We start from the raw sequence: 18,873 nt of genomic DNA on the forward strand, positions 1-18,873 counted from the left end.
ACAGCGAGACAAAAAATTAAAAAAAAAAAAAAAAACTTAACTTAACTAAAGGTTTACATTTGTTAATTAAAAAACACATTGCATATTTTTCCACTATGTACGTTTATGTATTTTCGCTGTATTTTCATTTGTTTTATGTTTAACTTTTTGTTTTCTTTTGTTTATCGGGAAATGATTTCATTAAAAAAAAAAAAAAAACAAAATGTTTGCAATGAATTTTAATGTCAGAGTTTTTATGTTTAAACATCGTTCAAGTACACAATTAATTATAAATATTATCGGTATTGTGTGGCGAGAGTTTAATGGTTTTATGATGATATTTCCGATTCAAATTGAGTTTTGTTCTGGTTTTTGTTTTGTTTTTTTTTTTTTTTTTTGTTTTGCGCTTTTAATTGTTCCTACTCGAAATGCAAAAAGCAATTGCATTTTACTAAGAGAATTACACAACGCATTTTAAGAGTTACGTAAATTAATTATTATAAATTAATACATTTTGTAGTCCAAATTACAATTGTATTATCATTATTATTATTATGGTAGGTAAATAATGTATTATTATGTATATATATTTATATATGTATATGCAAAGTGGAAGCCGCTGTACCAGAAGTTTGATAATGATCATGCGACCCCGACCATAAAAATAGACTTAGAATGGGAAGGGTTCTTCATTGTTTTCCTTCTCATCTTTTTTTTTTTTTTGGTTTTTTTCTTACGATTTTTTCTTTCTTCTTGCGTTATCTCTTTGCTTTTCAACCGATGTGTTGATGCTGGATGCGGAAAACAGCGACAATATGTGCGGAGATCTTTTCTTTATATAGAGAATTTAGCCATGGAAAAGAAAGAGAAGGCACTGCTGTCGCTGCACGTTTGCATGGATAACAACAACATCAAGGAATTTGATGGTGATGATGATAATGATGATCACTGATAATAATCAATCATCAGTCGACTAAGATTAAATCTAGGATGTACTAGGAGGGGCGTGTTGGTGGTGGTGTAGTAAGGGTTTATGTGTGTGGTGCGTTGGAGGAGGAGGGGGGTCTAATTTCAAATTGATTTACGTCGGGATGTTCAGCGTCTTAAATTGATCTTCATGCATTTCAGTCATCATAAAGGTGCCATCCTGCAGCAATAAGACGACGCGTCGTGTGCCACCTGAAAAAAGCATCCGTAATTGTTAGAAAATTTGCCAAAAGATTAAGAGATCATACAAATACTAACCAGGCGAGGGTAAATCTGCTTGAACAACTTCGGCTGGTATTTGTGCCTCAGTGCCATCGCTATCGGAGGTGGTTATATGTATCTGAGCTGTGGCTGGAGTTCCCCCACTCACTCCTCCTGCAATTTCCGTTTGCTGTTGCTGCTGCAGCAAAGCAGCCTGATGTTGAGCCAGCTCATCTTCGGTCATGGATACAAGAATCTGTTCACCATCGGCAGTTTGAGCCTCGGTGCCGCCGGCTGCACCCTGTACGGCCTCAGCGACAGCATGATCAAGTGATATGACATCTTGTTCATCACCCTCAGCGGCAGCCACATAGGCAAATTGCTGCTCTCCATCTGGGCCCTGGGTCACCAGAATTGTCTGACCCTCGGCATTTTTACCAGCCACCTGATAGACAGTACCATCTTCGCCACGCACCAACAATGCCGAGCCATCCTCATTGGTTAGAACTTGCTGATCATTGCCGAGCAGAGCCTGCGCCGCTGCCTCCAGCTGTTCGCGTTGCTGTTCCTGTTGCTGCTCTTGCTCCATTTTCAGCTGTGATTCCTCTTGGCCAATCAATTTTCCAGTTATGGGACACAGCTGGGCCTGATGTTGTTGTATCTCCTCTTCCTCGTCTTCTACCTTCGGTACGTGAAGCTGAATGCTGGCTTGTGTCGGTTTGGTCACGGCAGGGCGGGCTACGGTGGGCAATTTTGGAGTTAAAAGTCCCCCTCCTCCACCTCTGAGAGGTTGTTGTTGGGACGATACTGCCAGCTTTTGCTGGACTGTTTGTGGTCGCTGTTGTTGGCGCACTTGATTAGCGCGCGGAGTGAGCAAATCTTCGCGACTAACAACTTTGCGGGTAACCTTCAAGTCGCCCGATTTCGAGAGTTGTAATATTTTCTGTTCAGGTGTAACCAATCGGTTGCCAACATTTCCAACCTGACGCTGCTGTTGTTGCTGCTGCTGAGGTGTTCCAACTGTTCCAGCACCGGCTCGTGCTATTATCTTGGGTGGAGGTTTGCCTCTAGCTGCTAATTGTGTTTGTTGTTGTTGCTGCTGCTGTCTCAGTGGTTGTTGCGCCTGTTGATTAGGACGACGCTGGATGGCGGCTGCTTGCTGGCCAGGTGTCCGCAATACCTGCTGACGTTGACCGACAGTAATGGGCGAATTGGAGCCGGATCCGGAACCCGAACCAACAGCTCTTGAAACGGCAAAGCGTTTGGCACTACCCACAGGACTAATCTTTGTTGGTGATACCTCGGCCTGTTGTTGCTTCTGATGTTGCACCGTCTGCTGCTGCTGCTGTGGCTGTTGTAGTTCTCCTGCTATGCGAAAGACACCGCGCGTATTGCCCGCAATTTCCGAGCGTGCGAGTACACGTACAGGCCCTTCCACTCGATCTTTTTTCTAAAACGAAATGAGATGGTAAAAGTTACAACAAATGCAAAGAAGAAGGAATGTATGAACTCAACATTATGCTTAGTTAATCGTGAGGCAAGTATTAAAGTTTAGAATAAAAACAAAGGTCCCTTTTTTTAGCACTTACCATTTGCAAGGTATTGGGCATTTCGGGTTTACGAAACATGCCTGAACTGGTACTATCTTCTGTATAGATAATCTCTCCCATTTTATGTTCATTATTGGCTGCTCCTGCAGGACTTCCACCAGCTACAAAGGCTGATGAATTGCCATTAATTTTGGCAACCTGTGCCGATTTCTCATGTGGTTTCTCCCTTGGTTTATTTAGCTGGACAGAGCTACCGCCATTTTTTAAACGCTTAACCGTATGAGAAGGTATTAAGTCTTCCTCCAAATCTCCTAACTCTATGCTACTTCCATCTAAAACTGAACCGCCACTATGATTGAGTTTTCGTTTAACACCAGCTCCCGGCGTTGGAGATGCGGCTATGTCCTCATCATCATCGTTGGCTGACGATGGTGATGGTGAGGTGGAACCCTCTTCATTGGCACCACTCTCGTTAACCCATTGCTTGAAGGCATCCATGGCCTTTGTTTTCGAGGTGCGTGATGGACGTGATGGTGGTGAAACTGCTCCGGGACTACTGCTAGTGTTCAATGCTGCTGTAGTCGTGGAGGCCTCTGATGTCTTGGATTGTGGCTGTAGTCTTTTCATGGCGTCCAAACCCTTCTCTCTAGTCAATTTCTGTCGGGCCAATTGCTTTTCAAACATTTGTAGAAAATATGGTACACGATCCAAATTGGCCATTGCTTCCCAAGTGTTTTCATGATGTGATCGATCTACCCATTTAACTAAATACTCATGAGTCTTACGGCGTGGATTAAAACGCTTGGCCACAATTTTCTCAACCGCCTCCTCGGTGCATTGTTCGGTTTTTGGTATCAACGCGTGTGGCTATGCGATTGTTATTGTTAACCTTCGGTGTGGAGGTAGAAATTGTAGGCAATGGTGCAAGTGTTCCTTGCTTATTGGTTTTTGTTGGCCATTCATTTTCTGTGTCCTTTAGTTGATTCGCTAATGTAGGCAATTTTCCGGCAGATGATCCTGCAATATATAAATTGAATTTTCATTAGAAATTGTCATAGGAATCATAAAAACGAAATTGAAAAGGCAATCCTATTTTCTATTATCTTTAAATGACAAAATTGACAAAAATAACTAGAGTAACAGTTTAGAAACTAATCACAATATCCCTAGAAATAAACCTTGATATTGCAAATGCCTATCTGCCTGGCAAGATATCAAATATATACTATCTAATAATAGTTACACTTACGTCTGGAAGATGAATTATTACTGCTGCCACTGGAATTATTGGTGCTATTAGAAGTATTGTTGCTATTGCTGGGATTGACAACAGTTTTTGTAATGCGCACTGGCATATCCTGCAATTGTCCATGTCCGATTTTTCCAAATGATTGTATTGTTTTTCCGGCCACAATCCACGGTTCTCGTACACTATCTTCGAGCTTCACCCAATGCTGGTATAGAGCCCACGAATTCGAGTTGGCAGTTTCTTTACGCTGATGAAGTTGTGTGGCCTTCCACAAGGTGAATGCCCAAATTGTTGGTTTTGTATCCAGAGATTCTTTAAGATTAGCGTTCTCCTTTTCGCACGCATCTTCCTTATGAGCTTGGAATTCCTCGACAAAATTGTAGGCTCTCAGGCAACGTCCACAGACGAGTACATCCATGTTGGCCAATTCCTCTTGAGCGACTACATTTTGTTTTGAAACAAGGATTAACATGCGGGGAGAGAGAGAATTTTTAAACAGCGGCATGAGCGGTGTTCAAATTGCAAATTCTCTTGCGAAAACTCACACTCACCTCGAATAATATTTGCGTGTTTACCAATTTCCGTGGGTGCAATCTCCTGTGCCAACATTATACATTAACCCGACGCTTAAGCTTTTTTTGAATGCATTGAAAATTTTGTTTAAATTTGTTATATTTAGTTCGTTACTACAAAAACAATAATACAAAAAAAAAAAAAAAAAATGAAACTGCTTGAGCAAACGACTGAAAAAAGTACAGTACAGAAAAATGAACTATATGGCAACTCTGGCCTGCAATACAATCGCAGTGTGGTAGGTTTATCTAAACTTGGTATTTTGTAATGGTGTAGCAGCAGCTACCTACCAGCCAGCAGGCAGGCCGGAATGAGTAGCACAAAGCAAAATAGCTAAAATACACCAAAAATAAATAGAAGACAAAACACAGCAAACCGGCGCGAAAAAAAACCATGAACATTGAACAAAAATATATACATTTTCTTTATATATTTATTGAAGCTGATTGGAAATACATAATTATTGTAGCTATTGAGCCACGTTCTATTTTCCGCATACAAAATGTCTTATCGCTGGGAAACACAAAAAATTTTCGAAAGATATGTTAATTAAAATGCAAACGCACACTGCAACTGATTAGTAATAATTGGTATTTTATTGACGATTTTTCTCAACTATCCATATCCTCATAGTTTGTAATCGACTCAGATATATCGGAATTATATTGTTATAATTGTGGCCGTTAAAAAAGTAGTATTCATTGTATCTGCACTTTAATCCTACTAATCGATCGGTGTTGACCGATCTACGATTTTTAACCTGTTCCACAACAACACACACCTTCATGTACAAAAGAAGTTCAGCTTTTGTGGCAAATTATTAATTTTTGCAAATATAGTATTTAAATAATTTGAAAATGTTTTCACTTTTTTACACTTTCTTTGCGCACTCTGTGTGCTGTTGCACGCGCCAACTCTGAATGCCAAAAACAAAATGTTTTACTAAAAACCAGACCAGTGATGCTTTGAGAACGGCTGTATTGACTCTTGTATGCGGTATTTAATAAACATCAAGCATAAATCATACAAAAATTATCACTTGAAAAACGTTAGAGAATTTTTTAAATTTATAAATTTAAAGTTAAATAATAATGCTTCACATCAAATACGTTAAAGGTTCACTGAAAACTGAATTATTTACCCCAAATTTTTCAAATAAAGTGCTCAAGTGCTCATTTGTACAGCGTAGGGTGATTTTCCGTTCGTCCGCGTAGCGCAGCACTTTGTCAGCCAATCACAGTGAGTGGTGTATTCACGATAGCGCGGTGGCAACGCTAGCTGGTTAAGAGAAAATTAAAAAACCAATGCGCCGATCTGACCTTTGTATACCCTTACAAATATGTTCTCCAGCTGTCCTAACATTATCCACAGTTTAATCAGTAGAAACACACAATGTCACACAAATTACGTAATTTTATTTCATTTTTATCTATGATATTTATAATTTTATCTTTTGCGTTTTCTTTTCGGATAAAATAATGGGAGTTTGATGGGTTTGTAGCGTCAAACCGAAAAGTGTTCAAAGATATAAAAACTTAAAAATATGCTATAGATTTAATTGATGTTCAGTAACGTCGCCGTTTACAGAACGTCGATATTTTTGAAAAAGATAATTCGTAGCATTTACGATCCTGACACATTAAAATCAAGTTTAAAATAATACTGAAATCTTTTCCATCTCTAATAAAATAGGAAATTCTCATATTTATATAAAACAAAGTTTACCAAAATATTTTAAAAGAAGAAAAAGCCCAAAAGTATGCCATTAATTAAAAATTTAATTAAGCAAATCGAGATGCAAAATTATACTTTAGTCCTAATTAATGTGCTTATTTGCTAATATTTGGTCCAATGTAAAAACATCGATGTTTGATAGCAAAAGAAATCGATAACATCGACGGTAACATCGATATTTCTCCGGCTCTAATTTGTTGTTGTACTTTGCTTCTGCCCGCCTCCTTGGGGTCAACCAAAAACAAAAAGTTCAATATAAAAATATCAAAAAATATTGATAAGCCTGGCCGTCACTGCCTCCCAGTACTGAATACTGAATACAGAATAGCCGAGCGTTTAACGTAAGCGCTTAACTATTTTATTTTCATCACTTTTGAATCACAAGCCCAAGGGAGCAGAGGCAGCGGCAGCGGCTATTTCTATAATATACAAGTACTATGGTTTTTATTAAGAAATTCGCACGTTTCGGTGCTCAGGTTGCTGCGCGACACATGCGGGCCTCTGCCACGCCCCTTGCCATAGGTCAATGGCGTAGTTTTCATATTACCAATATGTTGGATAAAGGTAAATAGACAGTTTATGCAACAGTTGCATACAGTTTTGGAGCGATTGGCAAATGTATCTTAAACTGTGTAACAATCTCTTATTCACTCCTGCAGAGCGTCGTTATACAGACAAACACGAATGGGTGGAACTTCTGGATGCCAACAAGGCCATCGTGGGCATTTCCAGTTATGCCCAAGAGGCTTTGGGTGATGTAGTCTTTGCCCAACTTCCCGAACCCGGAACAGAGCTCAAACAAGACGACGAATGCGGAGCTCTTGAAAGTGTGAAGGCAGCCAGTGAGGTGTATTCACCTGTAAGTGGCAAGGTAACAGAAAAGAATGCTCATGTGGAGGATACGCCAGCTCTGGTTAACACAAGCTGCTACGATAAGGGTATGTCCATGGCTTATGCTCGATTGATCCCATTCTAATTCTTAACATATCTCTTTTTTTTAGGCTGGCTTTTTAAAGTCTCGCTAAAGGATCCTCAAGAGTACGAGAAACTTATGACTGAAGAACAATACAAGACCTTCCTAAGCTCCAGTGCCGATCATTAGAGAAGAATAAAGTGGAAATTAAAAGCCAAAACAAGAAAATGGCAAATGGAAACCGCCATTAAAAGATTTCCACACATTTGTTATCTCTCAAACTCATCCCACCACAATTATCATTGAACTCATACACCACACCACGATCCTCCACATTGTTGTTGCATTTAAGAAGCAAAAATAAACTATAAAGCCCAAAAATAACAATCTACGTTGCTGGGAATGATGACCTGCGGGTTGCCTGTCTAGCGACAGATCCCCCCATGGAAACTGCCTTACTGATAAGAGATAAGAATTTAAGAGAACGACAGCAAGAGAGAAGTCATGCTCTTAGATTACAGCTAAATCAATCAAGTTTAACCCGACTCAATTGCCAAATAACGAAATTTGTACATCTATTGATTCTAGCTATCCGGGTTCGTATTTTTATTCATTTTTTTTATTGAAGTTCACGACCAAAGAATTCAGGCTACATACGTATGTAAATATTGGAAACATTAAAACCAGCTAAAGTTTATAAAGCCTTCAAGCTTCCAAACGACTCTCCAAGACTCGTTAGGAGTCTTCTGGCACCGTTGTCCCAAGACAACGTTGCAATGTGAGCTTTGAAAATCAGCTAAAACACCAATTTGGGAACATCTGATATAATGAATTATGTGAAAACACAAAATCGATATGGAAAATGACTTATGAACTGTCATCTTTCTCTGCTCCAATTGTCAAGTTGAAGTGTCAATCTCTTGTCAATGTCAATTGACCGACAACTGTCAAATGTGACAGATTGAAATTGTACCAAAAATTAAGTTGTTCTAAATATCAAGAACTATTAAAAACTTGTGTAACTTGAGCTATTTTTTGTTACTTTAATTGCTACTTGCTGAATTGAGTGAATGTGACTTGAAGGTGAAAGAGAGAGTGTGTTTCTTGCGTCTCTTTTACTCGTTTTGAATGAGGTATAAAAAACTCTCTCAATCTATGCATAAATATTAACTAAAAGCAAATAAATAAAATAAGAAACAATGTATGTATATAATTTGTTGTAACTTGTTTTGCATATCTTTAAGGTAATTTCATTAAGATCTAGTCACTCGCATAATTCAGAGATCTATGTATATAAAATGTTAACTTTACCGACCAACTTTAAACTGCGGGCCATTGTTAAAAACAATGAAATCAAAAATTTGATAGAATACATGGCTTATAGTTGATAATGTGTTATATGTCGACAAAAACTCCAGATATAAGTGTATTATGTAAATTTTTGAAACAAGTTTTAAGATTAATATCGTTCATTCTATATTTGTCTGAACTAAAGTGTTTTTTAGATTGTCTAAACTAAGTTAGAATGGATTTATTAACTAATAACTTCATTGTCTTAAGCGAAATCTCAATATTTGGCCATATCTCTACAACTAATTAAAACCATGCATATGTATATTATATTAATTGTATTGGAATTATCAATCAAAAAATTTAAAAAAAGGGGTTAAAATGTTTTCTAAACTCCTGCTTTTCCTTTACTTTTCGCTTTTTATACAATTTTCAAGTACTTTATTTGTTGTCTGAAATTTTCATAGAAAAATGTTTTAAAACTGGTTTTAATATATATTTTTTGTAATTCCTATGTTTTTTTTTTTTAACACACACTTAAAATTTACAGAAATTGAGTTTGTATTTACAAATATTTTGTTTTCAAATTTTATTGTTAGTAAAAAATTGCTATAAAAATATGAATTATTTTTATTGAATTCTGCAAGTAATTGGCCAAGTTCAGAAACAATCCATTAAATCCATTTTACTTTTGAACGATTTTCAAATGGCTTTTTGTTATTTCAAAACAAATTGTCATCTAACATCTAAAAAAGGGTTTTTGAAACTATTTTGAAAGCATTTCATGAAACAGCCAAATGAAATAAAGTAAAATTGATTTTCTCCATTACTAAGATGGTTTTTATGAAGCCAAACTCCAAGGACTAACTTCGATGCAAAATCTTAGAACTTATGAACTTTCTCTGGGGAGTGTATGAAAAATTCGGGATAGCCGAATTATTGTCGGGCCCTCTAGTTATTATTATATTGCCTACGATTTGAATCGCGGATATTGATAAAAGCACCAAAAACAAAAACAAAACAAAAAAAAAAACACCGAAAAAAATCCAGACGATACGGAACTTAACTAGAACCCTGAAATTTCCTCTCATTGCCATTTTGCTCGCACACTTGACACAATCAGAATTTTTGTTGTCGAGACGATTGTTATAGGCTGATACATTTGGCATATGTACATACATATGTACATATGGACGGCACACGCCGAATCCATGTTCATGTTCAATCAGCAATATGAGTCGGAGTCGGACCCGGGCATCACCTGATTAACGAAGAAATCTACAGACGACGGGGCACACACCTACCTCTCTGGAAATTTTATGCCGTGATTGTGATAAGGATGAAATCGTCCAAGTCCATGTCGATGTTGATGTCAGCGGACGTCTGTCGAACCATGCGATGATGCTAAAAGATAATGTCACATGGCCATCCGAAAGCCTATTTGGTTTCGAAACCGCGAAACTCTAAAGTTTCGAAAATATATTCCTTTATAACAGATAGTGTGAGAGAGTGAGAGGGAGAGAACAATCTGATAATACGTTCATATTTTGAATTTCCATCTGTTTGTTTCCAGGTAAACAGACCACAGTGCTTGGTTCGTAGCCGTTAGTCGTTCGCCAAAAAAGCTCTACGAAACGAATGCGAAAAGCTTGGCAGTGCTCGTTTCAAACTGACAGTGCTCAAATTGAACTCATTCCGTGCGGTACACACTAAAAACACAGCGTGCTGCTCGAGAAACCAAAACACACACAAAAACCTTAACACTTACTCAAAATAAACATAGACAACAACACAAGAGACACACACACACACACACACCGCAAGTGCACCATACAAACAAAAAGGGATAATTGCCTTACAAGAAGGAAGAAGGAGGAAATCAGACCAGGATATACAAATATACATATTAAAAACAGAGAAACACATCAAAATGCCAGCAGAAAAATCAATATACGAACCAAATCCAGCCATTAGTCAAAAGGCTTACATATCCAGTTTCGATGAATACAAGAAATTCTATCAGGAGTCATTGGATAATCCTTCGGAATTTTGGTCACGTGTGGCCAAACAATTCCATTGGGAAACACCAGCTGATCCAGAGAAATTTTTGCAATATAATTTCAATATTTCCAAAGGACCCATTTCAATTAAATGGATGGCAGGAGCCTCCACCAATATCTGCTATAATCTGTTAGATCGCAATGTCCGTAACGGATTGGGCGATCAAATAGCCTATTACTGGTGAGTACAAACAACTAAACAATAACTCTCCTCAAAAGGGCAAACTGAGCTTCGGTTGTGTGAAACCAAAAGAAGGATAACACTATCGATTTTTCTTTCTTCTTGTTGGTGGTTATGAAACTGTCGTGACGTAGGTCCTTTTAGGTACGTGGATGTTTGTAGGTAGGTAGGTTAGCAAGGAATGTTTTTCTGCGCAGCCACCGAAAGGAAAAAACAGATGTTCTTTCAATGGTCCTTAAAAAAGGGGGTGGTGAGCAGAAGAGGGTTGCTTTAAGGTCAAAGTAAATTGCAAGTTTACAACATGCAAAGCCATTATTGTTTGCTCTAATTGTTAAAAGATAATTTAACACATTTAGGCGCGCATTTCAATATGATGATGACAGTTGAATTAACAGTAGAAGTTAATTGTTGTCAACAGTTTTAACTAGCATTCATTCTGTCGGGTTTTATTTACACATATGAACATATATACATACATACATATATGTATGTATAAGTTTGTATATATCATATGTCTGCCGTTGCTTCGGCTAGGTCAATGTCAGGGTCAAGCTTTAAATACTTCAGGGGCGTCCCCAAATTGTGGCCCCCTTTTTCCATGAGTGTTTTTGTATTGACTCTGACCTGGTCGAAAAAACTAAATCAATTTCCTTTAAAGTGTGTCTTTGTTTCTTTTTGTTGTGTGATTATTGATTTGCAAATAAATACATTCAATTCAACAGCAAATACTTGAAATGCAAATAACTAGGTGGGAGTTGGCAACAAATAATAACAATGTAAAAGCAAATATTAAGTAATATGTATTCATCAGAATTGTGTTTATATTTGTTGCACTTTGGGTGGCACTTGCAAAGGGCCACTCACAACGTAATTAAAATCAATATTTTTGTTTTCCCAAAACCCAAAAGTCAAAGTTCAAAATCATTACCATCTCATCATCAGCATCAGCATCATCGTTCATTGGGGCATCATCATCATCTGTTGGGGCTGTTAAACAAATGTTAATACCATATTAATGCGGTTATCTGAGGTTATCACGGACGTAAAATTGTCTTGTTATTGCTGTTGCTGTTGCTGCTGTTGTTGTTGTTCAAGGCGCGTGTGTGTAAGTGAAATGCAAATGAAAGTCAGGTAAACGGGAAGGTCATTAGAAAGAGAGTTTCAAAAGCCGCCCCCCCCTCCCCCAAACCAACTAACACTGAACTATTGAATGTTGACTGAGCGGAGGGGAGGGAGTTAAGGTGGGAGGGTATTAGAAAGAGGGCTATCGGAAAAATAAAGAAAGAAAAAAGCAAAAATGTGCACAATCTGCTTCACTGTCGTCCTCGCTTTCTAAATTGCTGATAAGATAAAATAACCATAGAATAGAATAGTTTTCTGTTCTGTTCTCTATACTATCTTCCTGATTAAGTGTGTGTGTGTGTGTGCGTGTGGGTGGGTGTGCGTGTGTGCTATGAGTGGTAAGCCCAATTTGCAGGTAATGAGTAATAATTAATGCCCCTTTTTAAGGCAAAACGTTTCACTTAGACTGAGATAATATGTACATATATTGAATTTTGGCCTGAACGCAATCCATTGACGTATCGTTTCGTTTTGATTTCGGATTCGTTTCCAAAATGAAATGAAATTAAATCAAATTATATACACAAAAACGTTTGGAGAGCGCCTCCATTATATTATGTAAGCGCTTTTGACAAGGCAGCAAAGTCGTCGGCGCGCAAAATTGTTTATTCAAATCGATGGCGAACAATAAATACAATGAGAAAATATTTCTTGATATTCATTATTGAAAAGTGTGTCAGTCAGTCTGGGCCAAAGAATTGCACCCAGATCAAGAAATGTTGATCGATTTTGTGTAAACTTTCAAATACTCCTTCCGAGTAATTGAACATGGTAATCACAGTTTGGAAAGCACTCTATAAATCACGCGATCGAACGATTTGGTTCGTCTGATTCATCCCCACACTCTCTCCGGTCACTCAAATTCCATGTGGCAGAGAGGAATGACTGCTAATGAGAGATAGAGCCAGATAGATCTGTAAACACCTGTAATTCTAATATAAAGAACACCCTTTTGCAAACAGAAAACAAAAACGGGTATATCCATTTATCGAAATAGTTTGCACAGTGCAAAATATTTATGTATGTATGTACATAAATAGAGATACTCTTAGTCATGGGGGAATCATTCTAAATGATTAATGTTAGTACAATCATTTTACAGAAAACTTATATATATTTATAAATCTTATCTTAAGTGGGTATTTTTACTAAGCACATTCGAGTTTAGACAATTCCCTTCCATTTCTCGCTTGAAGTTTATGTATATTATCTTTCGGCCCCAAAACGTTATATTATGTAAGATGAAATTAACATAAAATTCCAGCCGCAACAGCATCAGCTGTTTGATCATACGATAATGTCTTTCAAACTGTAGGGCACCTACAGTTAGCCCCGGCGTCGTCGGCAACAAACCAAAAACATTCGATTCCAATTTCATTTAGACACGCGAATTTAACAGCTGTTAATGTTTAGATAATAAAAATAACACAGACGCGTGCATGAGAGGCCGTTAGTTAGCCACTAGCTAGCCAGCAGCATACATATGTATGTACATACATACATACATATGTATGTTTATAAGAATATTTTGTGATTTTTGATAAGGTTTTTCTTCCACTCTTTGCTTCGTTTCCATTGCCATGGCCACGCGTCTTGCCGATGCATGGAAAATTTCTTGTCTACCGATTTGTCGGCGAGATTACACTTAAAGTTAGATTGGCTAGTAAGTGAGTACTTCCCAATTGAAAACTCACATACTTGAGAGGAATGGAATTAAATACCTACATAAATGTGTCGCGCCACATTTCCCTGGCGGTTATTCTCGCCAAAACAAAAAAAAAAACATAATTAGTCACGCACATACCAAAAAATATATTCCCAATTGTGATGATAAGGCGCCACAGTGCTATTGAAACTGTACACAGTTAGACAACAACAACAACATCAGCTGTTAAACTGTTGCGCTGCCTTGCCCTTGAAGAGAAGCGATTAACAGCGGATGGTCTTACAGTTTGAAAAGCACTAATGTTACACACACTCAGCCAAACACAATGTTCAGGAAATTTCAAGGGAAAGTTGATTTATGTATTTCATCGATGGCTGGTTGATGCGTGTTTTATTTATTTTTATCATCTTACTAATTTGCCATACAAGTATTACGCCGAAATGTTAATATAATTTCAACAAATGCTCAAATGTTAGCCAACCAATCAACCAGTCTATGTATGTATGTCTGTATGTACATGTGAATTGAACTTTGTTCACTTTAACCAAAAATAACCCAAGGAATACGTCACAATATATTATTTGTTGTATTCTTCCTGCTTTCTTCCCTTTCGCCATACGCCCCCGTGAAACAAATCTAAAAAACCGATGCCAACCGAAACGCTTTACGACCGACCGGGACCGGCTAATTCTTATCGGTTATTGCTGGCCTAGTATGTGTACTATATATGTATATTCTATTTAGATTGCTTGGTCATTTGGCGATCTATGATTTATACTCCTTTGTATTGTATAGTTTTTGTTGTTTCTGTTTCTTTTGAGTCATTTGAAGTGCACATATACAAGGGTAAATTCGGGTCTAGACAGGTGGGCGGTCAGTCGATCGGTTGGCTGTTGGTCATAGAACCTTGTTTACCTTTTAAGCCAATTGCTTTCTCTCGCTCTCTTTTAGATTCTTGGCCTTCAACCTGAGTTGGTGTTCCAATTTACATAGATATATCCGCTACAACTTGGTTCAGTCACGACTTTTTGGTGATCTTATTTTTTCTGTATGTATGTACATATGTATTTGCTTTTGTTTGTAGCGAGAAACTGTTGCTAAAAGCTTTTGTTTAGTCTTACATTTAATTGTTAAATTTAATGTATTTGGGTTTTACTACAACTAAAAGTCCACACAGTGAGATTAACAAGTTATTGAACACCGGAGATTAACACTTTTCAATTTCTCTCTAATCACTTGAAAATTGTTTTTGGGGGGTTTTTTTCCTTCGCTTTTTAATTGTCATTGCTTATCGTTTAATATGCACTACTCTCTATATCACATTTAATTCTAATTTCTTTATCTAAGTATATGGTTTGTCTGTTTTACTCAGAAATTATCTACGTTTCCGCTAGCAAATTGATTAAGATTCTACTTATCTGAGAAAAGAAAAAACATTTGCGATTCCTTTATAATTATTGATCAAGTTTGGTAGGGCGCGGGGAGAGGGGCAGAAGGAAGAAACTTTCCAATTAAGAACTTCGTAGGCAGCATAATTTTGTCGACAACTGTAGAGAGTGACAGGTGCAGCTGGGTGTCTGGGTAAATGGCCCCCACACATCAAGAATATACATAAGCTTGGGTTCTACTATAGACTTTAATGTTGCTAATTGTAAGAAACAAAAACAAGAACAAAAACAAAGAGAGTGGCTTTGAAAAATTATGCCCAATCGAATTAAGTTGCAATTAGGAAACCTCAAATTGCTGTAAATGATATAATTGAGAGCTTAAGTGGGGATGGGGGGAGGTATTTGATTGAGGAATTGGGCGAATTGCCAGAATCAGAGAGTGCTCGGTAGGCAATAATATAACCTACTGCCTACACTTATGTCTGTACTATGTATATAGCATACCTACATATGTACATACATATACTATATACATAAGTATTGCTTCCTCGTGGGTTTTCATTCTTGTCGTGTCGCTTTGTTGTTGTCGTCTGTTTCCACAGGGAGGGCAACCACCCCGATGACTATTCGCGCGGTCTTACCTACCGCAAACTGTTGGAGGAGGTCTGCCGCTTTGCCAATGTCTTGAAAGATCATGGCATTAAGAAGGGTGACCGCGTTTCGATATACATGCCCATGATATTGGAGTTGCCCATTGCCATGTTGGCCTGTGCCCGTATTGGTGCCGTACATTCCATTGTCTTTGCTGGTTTCTCGCCCGATTCGCTCGCCGAGCGTCTGGTCGATTGCAAGGCCAAGCTATTGATCACCGCCGATGGGGCTTGGCGTGGCGAGAAGCCGCTCTATCTGAAGGCACTCTGCGATACGGCCCTGGAGAAGGCCGAGGAGATGGGCCATTCGGTGGAGAAATGCATTGTGGTGTCGCATTTGAAGCGGGTTACACCCTGCCAACCGGATCATGTGGAGGAAGAGATACCCTGGACCGACGATCGCGACTATTGGTGGCATGAGGAAATGGAGGACAAAGAGCCAGCCTGCTATCCCGAATGGATGGATGCCGAAGATCCACTATTCATGCTCTATACGAGTGGTTCGACTGGCAAACCCAAGGGTGTCCTTCATACAACAGCGGGCTATCTACTGTATGCGGCGACCACATTCAAGATTGTCTTCGATTACAAGCCTGGGGATATCTATTGGTGTACAGCCGATGTGGGCTGGATTACCGGGCATACGTATGTGGTGTATGGCCCATTGGCAAATGGTGCCACTTCGGTTATTGTGAGTACATGATTCAGATTGATTTGCGATTAGATTGTCGATGTGTGCGGCCTTAGTAAAGTGCTTTGTTTTTTCTTCACATTGCAATTTTCCAGTTCGAGGGGACTCCATTCTTTCCTGGTAATGATCGCTACTGGAGCGTCATTGACAAATACAAGGTCACTCAGTTCTATACGGCTCCAACGGCCATTCGGGCCTTGATGAAGTTTGGCGAAGGACCCGTGCTGAAGCATAATTTAAGTGGTCTTAAGTAAGTTTCCTCCCTCATAATGGGTTCTACAGCAAAACTAACTATCCATAAATATATTCAATGTCCTTACGTAGAGTCCTTGGCAGCGTTGGTGAGCCCATCAATCCAGAGGCTTGGCTCTGGTACTATCGCTATATTGGTAAAGAGCAGTGCTCCATAGTCGATACGTTTTGGCAAACCGAAACCGGTGGTCATGTCATAACTCCACTGCCCGGTGCCACACCGATGAAACCAGGATCGGCTGTAAGTGATGATGGTTATTCTTCGACAGTGTGCTGAATTAATGTTTCAACTTGTCTTCACAGTCGTTCCCATTCTTTGGCGTCAAGCCTATTCTGCTTGATGAATGCGGCATTGAGATTAAGGGCGAAGGAGAGGGCTATTTGGTTTTCTCACAACCCTGGCCCGGCATGATGCGCACTCTGTACAACAATCATGAACGCTTCGAGGACACCTACTTCTCCAAATTCCCTGGCTACTATTGCACCGGTGATGGGGCTCGTCGCGATGCGGATGGCTATTTGTGGATCACTGGACGTGTCGATGATATGTTAAATGTTTCTGGTCATCTGATGTCAACAGCCGAGGTCGAATCGGTTCTAACCGAACATCCCCGTGTCGCCGAATCGGCTGTGGTCTCCCGCCCGCATCCGGTTAAAGGGGAATGCCTCTATTGCTTCATTACGCCCAATGAGAACGAGAAGTTCGATCAGAAACTAATAGCGGACCTCAAGAAAATGGTACGTGAACGTATCGGACCATTTGCCATGCCAGATGTTATACAAAATGCTCCCGGTTTGCCCAAGACACGCTCTGGTAAAATTATGCGTCGTGTGCTGCGTAAAATAGCCGTCAACGATCGCAATGTGGGCGACACCTCGACCCTGGCGGATGAGCAAATTGTCGAACAGTTGTTCGCCAATCGTCCCATTGAGGCCAAGTAGATGGCATCCCACACACAATCTATGCGCCACGATTTTGCCATTATTTCTATGCATTTTTTGGCTAAACAAACAACATGTAAATCTCCCCCCCAAAACCTTACTTATTTACTTACTACTTACTACTTGATACAACAATTTAGTTATTAAGTCTCTTTAAAACCAAGTGCGTAAGTAAATCCATGACAGGAAACTTAATAACTTCTTGTTGATGTTTTTTTTTTTTTTTTTTTTGTACTTTTGATATTTCTTTTGTGTTTTTCTTTGTCTTTAAATAGTGTCTTTTTTTTTCTTTTTTTTTTTTTGTGGAATTGGCTATATGTATTTGTAACTATATCCCACTGTATAGTAAGTAGATAACTAATAATTTTGAGCACGTCGTCATGAATTTGATTTATTTTCGTTGTATGTGTAGATTATTTGTTTTTAGAATTTAAGTTTTTGCTATAATTCGTTGTGATAAAAACAAATTTAATTATAAATTTATATTGTTGATTATGTATGTAATTTTAGTAGAATTTTTATATATATCTAAATGAAATATATAAACACATGATTCCAGTAAACAAAATAGTAACAAAATATTACTTAAAAACACACAGACACACACAAGCACACACACACAGAGCATATATTGATTTATTAGTTTCTATGTATGTTCGAATTTCTTATCTAATTTATGTTACCTGATGTGGATAAACTTTTAGCCAAAGAGAGACAGCCAGACACTCCTCCAATCCAATATATAAGGATCGCGCGAAATGGTACAACAATTTTGTTATCATTTTTTTTTTTTGTTTTTAGCCTGTAAGATTGAAAGAAAACGATACATATCAATGTTGCTAACAAAAGAAGAAAACAAAAAACAAATATCATTCCTATATACGATTTATACTAGACATAATATATACAATATATATATATGTTATATGGTCAGAAGACTTGCCGCAACGAAAACATATCATTGAAGTTACTGCTGCAACAGAAACAAATAACAAAAAACAAAAAAACAGATAAACAAAAACTATATAGAGAAAACTTAGTGTATGCAGAATTTATCATTAAGTTGTAAGTTTGCCTAAGATGAAAATTTATAGCTTAATGTTTGATTTTGCTAGATCCTGCTAGGTACATATGTATATCCTGCATGTATATCTACCTATATAGTATATATACAATATTTAATTATTGTTAGAGCTCGTATTATACTTGTTATATATATATATATATGATCCTCTATATATATATATACATATGTGAAAAGAAAATATCAGGTCTCGATGGCCCAGTGACAGAGTGAAGGATTCTTGATTTCAATTATATGATATCCATAAAAATGTTTCAAATAATTTGATATGCGATATCATAATTTGATTTCAAAATCTCGGACGTCGTGTTTTTTGGGGGACATGGTGAATGTATAAAGAGAAAGTTGTTAGTTTTACAGA

The 18,873-nt window shown here is 38.0% G+C and overlaps 3 protein-coding genes across 3 annotated transcripts; 2 read left to right on the forward strand and 1 right to left on the reverse strand.

The window, feature by feature from the left end:
- Window positions 1-85: 85 nt before the first annotated feature.
- On the reverse strand, window positions 86-5,472 carry Chro (chromator). Its single transcript, XM_068286960.1, is given in 7 exon segments — window positions 86-1,158; window positions 1,225-2,617; window positions 2,757-3,566; window positions 3,568-3,734; window positions 3,967-4,407; window positions 4,518-4,598; window positions 5,321-5,472. Coding segments are annotated over 6 exon segments (2,967 nt in total). The 5' UTR covers window positions 4,576-4,598; window positions 5,321-5,472; the 3' UTR covers window positions 86-1,060.
- Window positions 5,473-6,490: 1,018 nt separating this feature from the next.
- Window positions 6,491-8,812, forward strand: ppl (pumpless). Its single transcript, XM_068286850.1, has 3 exons — window positions 6,491-6,837; window positions 6,933-7,211; window positions 7,275-8,812. The coding sequence occupies exons 1-3, from the start codon at window positions 6,711-6,713 to the stop codon at window positions 7,373-7,375; spliced, it is 507 nt and encodes a 168-aa protein (XP_068142951.1). The 5' UTR covers window positions 6,491-6,710; the 3' UTR covers window positions 7,376-8,812.
- Window positions 8,813-10,139: 1,327 nt separating this feature from the next.
- Window positions 10,140-18,382, forward strand: AcCoAS (acetyl coenzyme A synthase). The gene is made up of 5 exons (XM_068286878.1): window positions 10,140-10,717; window positions 15,496-16,234; window positions 16,330-16,484; window positions 16,559-16,727; window positions 16,790-18,382. The coding sequence occupies exons 1-5, from the start codon at window positions 10,407-10,409 to the stop codon at window positions 17,426-17,428; spliced, it is 2,013 nt and encodes a 670-aa protein (XP_068142979.1). The 5' UTR covers window positions 10,140-10,406; the 3' UTR covers window positions 17,429-18,382.
- Window positions 18,383-18,873: the final 491 nt, after the last annotated feature.

This window comes from Drosophila tropicalis, unplaced genomic scaffold, assembly GCF_018151085.1.
Source record: "Drosophila tropicalis isolate 14030-0801.00 unplaced genomic scaffold, ASM1815108v1 contig_463, whole genome shotgun sequence".
In the NCBI taxonomy this organism is placed as follows: Eukaryota; Metazoa; Arthropoda; class Insecta; order Diptera; family Drosophilidae; genus Drosophila; species Drosophila tropicalis.

Bases quoted from the DNA above. Each gene is read 5' to 3' on its own strand.
- ppl (XM_068286850.1), top strand. From the start codon at position 6,711: ATGGTTTTTATTAAGAAATTCGCACGTTTCGGTGCTCAGGTTGCTGCG. The intron at 6,838-6,932 runs GTAAATAGACAG...TCACTCCTGCAG, and splicing joins TACCAATATGTTGGATAAAG to AGCGTCGTTATACAGACAAA. The intron at 7,212-7,274 runs GTATGTCCATGG...TCTTTTTTTTAG, and splicing joins CACAAGCTGCTACGATAAGG to GCTGGCTTTTTAAAGTCTCG.
- AcCoAS (XM_068286878.1), top strand. From the start codon at position 10,407: ATGCCAGCAGAAAAATCAATATACGAACCAAATCCAGCCATTAGTCAA. The intron at 16,485-16,558 runs GTAAGTTTCCTC...GTCCTTACGTAG, and splicing joins CATAATTTAAGTGGTCTTAA to AGTCCTTGGCAGCGTTGGTG. The intron at 16,728-16,789 runs GTAAGTGATGAT...TTGTCTTCACAG, and splicing joins CGATGAAACCAGGATCGGCT to TCGTTCCCATTCTTTGGCGT.